Here is a 10,218-nt window from a genome sequence, read left to right as displayed (position 1 = left end):
AATGATACTGTATGAGCATGGAGCACCCTACAGTAAACTTTAATTTCATTTCTATATAATTCTTCATTGCTTAGGACCACTCACTACATTTGAAAATAATGAAAATTCACCCTTGTTAATTCATTGCTGAATTATAAAGAGTGAAACCTGCAAGTGTTTCAAAGGTTTTTTTTTCTTGTTAAAAAAATTCTTTATGGAATTTATTATTTCCTTCGGCTAACAGAAAAATGTTTATGCTTGACAGTCCTTGCCTTACTTCACTATATTTAATATAACTTAAACATTCATTTGCACATCCTCCCACTGCTCTCTTTTCCCATGTTTCACAACGCAAATAATCTATTTAACTGCTACTGTCAACCCTTTGAAATGGCACTTCCATTCCCTTCTCAGCTACCCGAAAAGAGCCCACTCATATGTCTATCTTTAAATTGGCTGTGTTTACAGCTACCCATATGTCACCATTCATGAAGCAACTGCTACCACCCTCTTAAACAGGCATTGGCAGGCGCAGACACTGCAAAGAATTGCAGGGCCACTAAAAGGGTGGTCGGGGCTCATAATTTTTCTTTTTTAAGGTTACCACTTTCAGAAGTCCCTGAAATTAAAAAAGAAGTGAAGAGATATAAACATTTTTATGATAAAAGCTTTGAGAGGGTGAAGGGTCTCAGTTCCATACTGAGGGGGTCTTACCAGCAAAGCTGTTTCGGAGTGTAATATTTCTATCACTAGTATGCATCACTATACTATGCATATGATGTTGCTCTACTACTGTGGATCCTCCTGAAGAATCCTGCTACAAAGCGAATTGCAAATGCACTTGCCTTTTGACCTCAGAGTGTATAAGGCTTGTCATGTACTGTCTCAGGTTAAAGCAATCAACTAGAGAAGGGATGGATTACTAAACAAAGTAGTCCCTGACTAGAATGGGGAAAAGCAGGCATTCTTCCTGGCAGAGGTGCAGAGTTAAGGCACGGGGGCATACAAAGTGGGGCCAGGGGCTCTTGGAATGGTCTCACAGGCAACAGAAAAAGAGTCAGAGGTGGGAACCAACAGATTGCCCCTACCTTCATGCCTTTTTAGAACACCTCTGTTTTTACTCTTCCTCCTTAGAAGCCCAGAGACTAACTGTGGGGCAAAAAGAGCAATCAGGGAAAGCAACTTGGAAATGCAATTCAAGGAAGAAAATAGAACAGCCCAGGAGTCCTGCTTTCTTTCTCCCCCTTTCTATTCTACCACTTCTCCCATCTTGCCCCTCTTAGCCACTTGGAAAATGCAGGCCATGGCTGCAGGACAGGGCAAGGCAAGGAAAAGGCAGGCAGAGAAGTGACAAACTACAGAGGTTCCACACCAGCTGATGCTGAAGCCAGGGGCGAGGGGCTGAAGTCAGAGAACCGGGGGCCAGAGGTGGGACTTTTCACAGAACAGCAGAATAGCAGGGGCCTATAACTCAAACAAAACTAGCTTTTTCCCCCATCTTCCTCCCTTTCTCTGCCCAGCCAGCAACAACAGAATGATATCCCCTTCCATTCCTCTCTTTCTGTCACCCAGAGAAGAAATAAGAATGGGCTGAGGAAACAGTGACATAAATGGGGGAAATGGGGTAACCCCCAAGGGTAGCTGAAGAGAATGGCCATTCATCAGGCTGTTTCTCATAAAGGACCAAAATAACTGAGCTCATGGCCTTTATGTAGCTCTATATCCAAATATGACATCCATTTGTGATTACTTAGGTTCCTGTCACTCCAAACAGAAATGACATATTCCTTTGCGAGTGAGACTGATAATTTTTATAATAATTACACTACTAATGATACATCCATTTACACTGGCTTTATAATTCTCAAAATGTTTGCACATCCATTCTTGCATTTATCTACAAAACAACCTATAAATAGGGAGAGAAAGTGTTAAGCCTATTATACAGATTGTGAGGAAACAGCACAAAGAAAGGGGTTAAGTACACATCAGTTGATGAGAGAATGTACAGCTGAGGATCCCTAGAGGGTGATTAGAATTCATGTCACTCATTCACTCACTCATTCATGAGTTGAATTGTGTCTCCCAAAGAGATAGGTTCAAGTCTGCACTCCCAGGATATATAAATGTGACCTCTGGAAACAAGGTCTAGCAGATATAATCAAGTAAACATGAAGTCACATTAATTTAGGGTGAGCCCTAATCCATGACAGCTGTCATAAGAAAAGGGAAATTTGGACACAGATGCACAGAACAGAAAGCCATGTGAAGATGAAGGCAAAAATTGGATTAATGTATCTATAGCCAAAGAAGCCAAGGATTGCCAGGAATCACCAGAAACTAGGAAGGGACAAGGAAGGATTCTCCCCTGAAGGTTTTAGAGAGGACATGGCTCTGCCAACACCTTGATTTCAGACTTCTGGCTTCCAAAATTTCGAGAGAATAAACTTGTTGTTCTAAGCCACCCAGTTTGTGGCACTTAGTTACAGCAGCCCTAGGAAATGAGTACACATTCAGTAAATCTCTTTTGAGTGTGTACTATGTGTCAGATACCATGAAGGATTCTGAAGAATCAAAGATGAACCAACTCAGCAATCCTTGTTCCTCACTCCCTGCATGGAGCTTAGGAACCTAAGGTTCTGCATTTTTCTGCTGAAGAAACGAAGCCACATGGCTGGTTGATGGCAGTATTGAAACTAGAGGGAAGGATTTCTGACCTCCAAATCAAGCCCCTCTCATACATTAGGCTAAAGAAAGTCTGTTTTTCTAGCCCTGTAAAGGAGCTTCACTTGTTTCCTAAAAATGCAGCAAGAATGGTGGGAACAAAAGAACCTCCACTACTTATCATGAGGATGTAGGAAGAACATTTGCCACTTAAGTAAAGTAAGGTTAAGGGAAAGAAGGACTTGGGATCAGACAGACCTAAGGTGAAATCCTGTGTCCATCACTTTGTTAGGGGACCTTGGACAAGTTATTATGCCTCTTTTGGCTATCTTTTCCCTGTCCATAAAATGAGAATGATAGTACATAATGCCTTCTTGTAGAACAATCAGAGTAGATGTGGAAAGCTATGAAAGATATGCCATTAAACAGAAAACCTCAAATTGCAGACTAGTGTGTATAATGTGATCCAATTTCTAATAATTTTTTTTTCTTGGGAAAAAAGAACACTCTTCACAGTGGTCACCCCTGGAAATTAGAAACAGAGATAAGAAGCCACGATTTTTCCTTTATATCCTTTCCACCATTAAATTTCTTATTAGAGCATATATATTACCTTTAATTTTTAAAATGGAGAGGAAAATATTATGTAGTCATTTAAAAAGAATAAAGCATGATAATTCAATGAATTATATGCACTTTTTTGTATGTATATTATACTTTAATGAAGAGGTGTTTTCCTCCCCTCTTTTTAATTCCCACGCCCGCCGCCACCACTTCCACCCCTGACGTATGGATGTTGCATTTCCCCTTAAGAATTGGATCTCTGAAGGCGGGGTGTCTCCTCCTACATGCTCGGGGCCTGGCGCACCCGGGGTATGGTCTGTGGCTCCACCTGGGGTGCGAACCCAGGACCTTCTGCATGTAAAGCAGAAGAGCTAACCACTACACTATGGAGCCACCTCCTAAAGAGCCACTCCCTAAACAGTTTTTTTTTTTTTTAATGAGGCAGATGTATATGCTCAGACATGAAAAGATTTCCCAGATATATTAAATGAGCTATTGAGTCACCACATATGCAAAGTATGAAATTCTATTTACATAAAAAATAACACAACTAACTGCATACACATATAAATATATATGAACAGATCTGGAAGAATCTACACAATTCATAATATCTACTTCTATACTGTTGATTTTTTTAAATAACCAGAATGTTTTTCAGAACTTTTGAAATTTATACTCTTTTTAATTTTTAAAATAATGATACTTAACCCCAGAGAGCTGTGAGATTTATATGATAATGGTTACATGATACTTTTTGATAAAAAAAAAATTATTAAGCATTTCTTTTTTATAATTCTCAATAAATGTGCACCACGGACTTCCTCCTGGTCCCTGCCTGCCGCCCATTTCAAATCCCAGCCCTGAGCCAATGGGCCTAACTCAGGAATAAAGTAAAGGTCAGAGATGAGGTAGACACGAGGGCTGATCAAGCAGCAATCAAGGATGAAATTGTAAAACAAGAGATCAAAAAAATGTCTGCAACACATATTGTTTGGCAAAAACAAACATCTTTTTCTACTTCAACTCAGCCATTCGGAAATATTCAAACGTCTCCCTCGTCCAAACCACAGGAAATATCTTGCTTGGGTCCAGTATGGGTTAACGCAGACACCATCCGGGTCTATGCAGAGACGTCGATTCCTTTGCTAGTCAGCATGTGGACTGAACCTTCCACATCAGGGGAGCATGTCCTGCTGTGTCCCTGTCCACTCTGACCCACACTTAACTCCATCCTTTGACCACTTATCTAAGGCCATCTGATATAAACGTCATTGTACTTATTCCATATCTTATCCCATAGTTTGGCGTTTCGCTATATGCTGCCTTATTTACTGTTTGTTGTGTGTTTTTCCTCCCCAAAATGTAAACTTTTTTTAAAAAGAAACATGCATTAATATGCCACCTTTGTCCCAGCACAGATTATAGCACAGAAATGAGCCTGAAGAAACTCTCCACAGGTATTTATACACTAACTGGATGTCAAAGATGGCCCATTGGGCAATTCACAGCTAGCACCACTTTCCATATCCTACTTGGAATCACACTGTTGTCTTCCCTTTTCCTCCTCCTCCCTTCCTTCAATTCTCCCTCTGCTGCCTTCCCTTTGGGAGATGTCTCATGTAGATCCCACTAAACCCAATAAAGCAACCTCTCTAGACTCCACTTACAAGAGAACTTGTGAGATATAACAAAGGAGCAGTACTACCCTTCTGGTATTTCCTTCCCTCTCCTCCAAAAATTTTGGTGTGTCTCATATGTAGTCACATATTGAGCATTTGAGGGGGTAACTAGAAACCAAACAATTTTTACAGGCACTTAATTTACCCTCACATTTAACACAAGACTTTCTCCTATCCTCTCCCTTAGCTCTCTATCATAACACTTACCGACCTGCTTGTGATTATGTTAATGTCTTTCCCAAGAGACTGACACATACTCATAAACTTATAAGAAGAATCTATATCTGGTTTATCCACTACTATCTATCTAGTATCCAGGGCACTGCCTGGCACCTATAGGCACTCAATAAATATTTGTTAAAGGAAAGAAGAAATAAAGTATAAATGAGTGTAAATCAATGGTCATGTGATATATTTTTCCTGAATAAACTCAATCCGAGGTAGAGGCAATGTGAAATCAGTAATTATTAAGTAACAATATCTAGATAGATACATGCACAGATACGGATCTTGAACCAATGGAACCACACACAGAAAGCAGGAAATTCTATTAGGTCATAATTCTAAAGGAATTACTTAAACATCTTATCCATATCTCACTTTGCATGTGTGTGTCTGTGTGTGTGTGTATGTGCAGGTATTTTTCAGTCCATTAAACAGGTATCTGCAGTCACCCTCTCCCTGTGGCTCATTCCACTCCTCGACTTTGGCTTAAAACCAACAATAATTCTTTACTTGGGGTAAAGAACTGAAGGATCCCCAGGGTGACTCCAACCCAATGCTTTTTCATTTTCTCCTTCATATTAGGCAGGAAACACTAAAATTCTGGGAACAAGATGTGTGTCACACATTGGAAATGTTCGAATCTGCTGATAACATTCAATCTACCCCAGCTAAACACATGAGGAAGCCACATGGTCACAATCTAACGGAACGTAGAACATAACTAATAAACTGAAGCAACATTCCACATGTTATCACTTTCAGCTTTGTGCAACATGTGGAAACAGGCTAATGCACCACTTGGTCGTGTCAGAACATCTAAGAGAGAAGGATGCACGTTTGGGATTTATTATGGTCACTCACTTCAGGAAAGTGTCCGAAGAAGTATATTACAACCTCCACACGTCTGTACGTTATAGATTTCTTATTTTTAAAGGAGTACTTTCTGAGATGTATTTACTTTTCAGAAACTTGGTCTATTTATGCAGCCCTGGTTGTTATGAATACTTGAAAACAAAAAGTACTACTATTAACTGCTAATGAGAAATTATTTTAGACTAGGGGAAAAAAAATCTGTTCCTTTTATAAGTATTATAGCAATCTGTATCAACTCCAAAACTCAGATAACTGAAAAACTTTGTTTTTTGTCTTCCACTCTCCATGCCACCCCAAAAGTAACAGACATTATCTCTCCTGTTTTATCAATCGCAACTATGTTATCCCAGTTATAAGGCTCAAGTTCAGCTGGGCTTCTTGGTGAATAATTTTCTCATGCTAAAGATGAAACAGGAAATTAGGAAAACCATATAAGCCAGAAAAATAATACTAACGTCATCAAAATCTCACAATAATTTACCTAAGAAAAGTAAAACTCAATTTTGGGAGCTTAGCAGTTCAAGTAAATGAACGTTACAGCATTACTTAGTCAATTTCTGTTAGAAACAAAATGTTAAGTTGAATGTTTGAGACCTCTTGTTAATTTTTTTTTATCAGTAATCAAAAACTTCAATGCATTCCTCACAACAGGTAGGCCAGTGTCAACCACTAAGATACTTCTATTCATAGCCAGAAGCTATAGCTTCTCTTGTCTAATTAACAAGGAAACAAAATCTCTCCAAAGAAACAAATTTACTCCCTAATTAAGTTAAGCAGGCCTAGGTCAGATATTTCAGAAATAATCAACTTGATCACTGGTTCTGAGATTAATATATTCATGAATCCATATCCATTAATCAAGGTACTAGTAAATTCCATAAAATAAAGGAAATCTAAGAAAAATCTAAGTTGATCAATTCTACATGTAGATTTCAAATACAGAAAGAAAAACTTCCTAATCCAAAGTCGTCACCAACGTTAAAAAAAAAATTAAATATGAATCAAAAGAAATCTGATAGCCTAGTGACGAAACTGTTTTCTAGTGATTAAAGCACTTTACATAATTTACATCTAGTGATATAAATACATCATTTTAAAAGATGAGTTGAGAAGGAACTAAGGGAATGGTTATAAAGCTGTTACTGTTAAGGTCTGACAGTCACATCTGTGAATTTATACTATCTAATGCCATCTCAATGGGATGTTTCTACATAAATGAAGGAAGTCATATGTGACTGTTTACTATGAATATTTGAAAAAAAATATTCTCCACATTAAGTTCTTTAAAAATAGATTTTATCAGTTTGGCCAATTATCAAATTTTTTCTTCCAACCAAAACGGAATTGTTTTAATTATTTGATGTTTGTCACTACTTTTTATTTTTACAAAGATGAGATGTGCCATCACCCACAACATAAATTCAGATTTATTCAGAAGGACTTACCTTCTGAATAAGGTAAGGTCTTATGCATTAAATTTCTTTAGAAATTTAAATTAAGGTAACTGTTCAAATTTTTAGCTTTACTTAAAATTATTTTAGCCCCAACCCCCCCAAAAAATCATTTTGATTAAACGTTTCATTTCACTCCCTGTAAAACCAAACATAAAGCCAGATTCTCTGCTGTTTTAGCACACTCCTAATGACATTTTGTTGCTATAGCAACAAAACTCTGCTACCTGTGGCCATGATTTGTTTAGAATTCCTCCAACCAGTAAATTCTGTGCTGTGCATTCATAAAACCAATAGAATAGCTCTAAGCAACATAAAAATTAAGGCCTGACTCCCTACTTATGGTACCCACACATATATTTATAATATCCATAAATATATGCAAATATACATATGTGATTATAACTCTCTCAACTTCATCAAAAAGGCAAAACCATAATAAATTTCCATTTTTAAATGGGCACAAAAAACTGCTACCAGTTCCCCAAAATTTATCTTAAAAGGTAATACCGACTATCTGGAGAAAAATTTTAAAACAAGAAAATTTATCATTTATCTATAATCTCATTCCAAAAGGAAAATATCCTGAAGCATAATTTCCTATCTGTTATAGTAAGTGTAGCTTTTCAGCAATGAGCTGATTTACAAAACATCAACCTAAAGAATAAAGAAAAAAAATGAGCTCATCACCACTGTCATTCACCAAACTGCTTCTGCAAGCTACTCACCCTCACTGGGGGGCTCCAGGCTTGCACCCGTGGCTGCTGTCCACCCTGGGAGCTCTGCAGATCTTTTGAGCTACAGTTAGCCACAGTGCTGCTCTGAGCCCTCAATGCATTTGTGCAGTTCGTCCCACTGCCTCCACCAGGGCCAGGTTTCCAAGGCCTCTGCTTGATGCCGTCCAGAAGTCTGACCAGCAGGATGTTACTTGGAAGCTCCTCAACACCCGAGCCAACGAGAGTCCTGCACTCGGGACATCTGAGTTCATTTCTGGAACCTACGATCCCCAGCAAACACCGTTTGCAAAACGTATGCTGGCAAGGCAAGACCTTTGCAGAAGCATCGAGCCGCTCCAGACACACAGGACACTCCAGAAGATCCAACAAGGCAGACTCATCCATCTTTATCTAGTTTACTGAGGAAAAGCTTCAGAAATGTTCATAGTTGTATTCAGCTCTTAAAGTGACTCATGTAACATCCATTTCAGACTCTGCTCTGGAGTCAAGGTTGGAGGAGAGAAAAGATGTAAAATTCATATTGTTAACTGGGGAAAAGGTTCACAGAGGAGCCAAGAACCAAAAAGTACACAAGAGTGCTTCCTCTGAATAGTGTGGCTTTGCTTTGGAATGTGGTTCCTGAACTCCAAAGTCAACAATTAAAAACAAAATAGGCTTTTAAAACAATTCGAAATTAATCCCTAGTGATACCTAGGAGTTCATTGTGCAGAAACAGGTATCCAGTACTATATAGGGTTCCTGTAATAAATAGGCTTTATGAACTGTAAAAAAAAACAATTTTTTTCAGCTCTCAAAGTGATGTTAGCTGCCTTAATAAAATCCTCAACTCATATGAAAGCTGAACAGAAGCAAGTGAAAGTTTCCTCACCTGAAATTACTTTTAAATCCAACAAAATTCTCAATTTTTAAGGCACTTTAGTGTTTAAGAAACCATGCCTCATGTGATCACTTGTGGTAAATGATCCCAATATTAAATGCACATGTTTCTTCACTGGCCTCAAAAAATAGAACTGTTTAATCGTGCCCAACCAAAATGAGCTGAAGGTTGTGACAATTCTAAAGGACACAACTACAGATCTGCTTGAAAGCAGCTAAAACACAAAAGCACCCTTCAGGGTAGTATTTGACAAACTCTGAAACAGATTTCTGAACAGCCTGTCCTAATCCCATTCAGAAAATCTGGCAAAATTATCACCAAAAGAATTTGACAATGGAATGCTGGACTGAAAACTGTGGGCATAATATGAAAATGAGGCCATTCAGGAAAAAGCCTTCAAATCAGCGACTGCGATGGTCTCACACCACACCAAAATAAATGTAAACGTGAATGCCCGGGAGAAAGGGGGTAAAAAGATTTTGATGGGAGCGTCAACAGCTGTTCTTGACAGAGCCGGGGCGAGGGAAGCGCGCGAGCTGCGCCCCTCTCCCACGCTGCCCGGCACAGGTACTCCAGACGCGCAGGGAGGCGCGGCGGCCGCGCGCCGCAGACACACCCCAGAGCCAGGTGTCGCCGGCACCGGGGAGGGGACGGTCTCGGCCTGGGGCTGCGGCCGGGCGGGTGCCTGAATGGGGATCTCATTCAACAGCCTCATCTCCGCCTCCCTTTCGGTCAGGCCGGACACAAAATCTCTCCGCTGCAAGTTTTCAAGGACTTAAAAATAAATTCTCAGCCCTAAGTTGCGAAAGTCAGCCCCTAAAAGTGGCACCGGGAAACAGCTCTAACCCCGCAGCGAGGAGGCGGGAGTCCCCAGGGAGACGCAGCCCGCGGGGAGCGGCGGCAGCAGGGCTGCGCCCGGAGCCCGCGGCTCGGAGCCCCTTCGTGCCGGGAGAGGGCAGGGAGGCCGCGGGCTCGGCTCCCGCAGGTCCCCGCTCCGGGCCCACAGGGACCCGAGGGTGGAGGACAGAGAACCTGACCAGCGCCAAGGGGAGAAGGGGACGCCCCGACCTGCGCCTTCGCCCCCGCGGGGCTCTGCCCGCGCCGGTCCTCGCGCCCTACCTCGCGCCTCGGCTCCTCCTCTTTGTTCGCGGCCCCGCAGCAGTGGC

The 10,218-nt window shown here is 40.5% G+C and overlaps 1 protein-coding gene across 3 annotated transcripts in view; it reads right to left on the bottom strand.

Moving 5' to 3' along the window:
• The window catches only part of SH3RF1 (SH3 domain containing ring finger 1), a 145,864-nt gene extending 135,646 nt beyond the window's left edge, over window positions 1-10,218 (bottom strand). Inside the window, exons 1-2 of one of the 3 annotated variants that reach the window (XM_011360283.1) lie at window positions 10,172-10,218; window positions 8,167-8,653 (exon numbers count right to left, since the gene is read on the bottom strand). In XM_011360283.1, the coding sequence (XP_011358585.1) occupies window positions 8,167-8,559 (393 nt within the window). In that variant the 5' untranslated portion in view covers window positions 8,560-8,653; window positions 10,172-10,218. Of the gene's footprint in view, window positions 1-8,166; window positions 10,143-10,171 lie in introns of those variants that run through there. The other 2 variants (XM_023530731.1, XM_023530730.1) reach the window with 2 other exon arrangements.

This window comes from Pteropus vampyrus, unplaced genomic scaffold (genome assembly GCF_000151845.1).
Source record: "Pteropus vampyrus isolate Shadow unplaced genomic scaffold, Pvam_2.0 Scaffold53, whole genome shotgun sequence".
Taxonomy (NCBI): Eukaryota; Metazoa; Chordata; class Mammalia; order Chiroptera; family Pteropodidae; genus Pteropus; species Pteropus vampyrus.
Note: the sequence above shows the minus strand (reverse complement) of the source record. Positions and strands in the feature narration are given on the sequence as shown.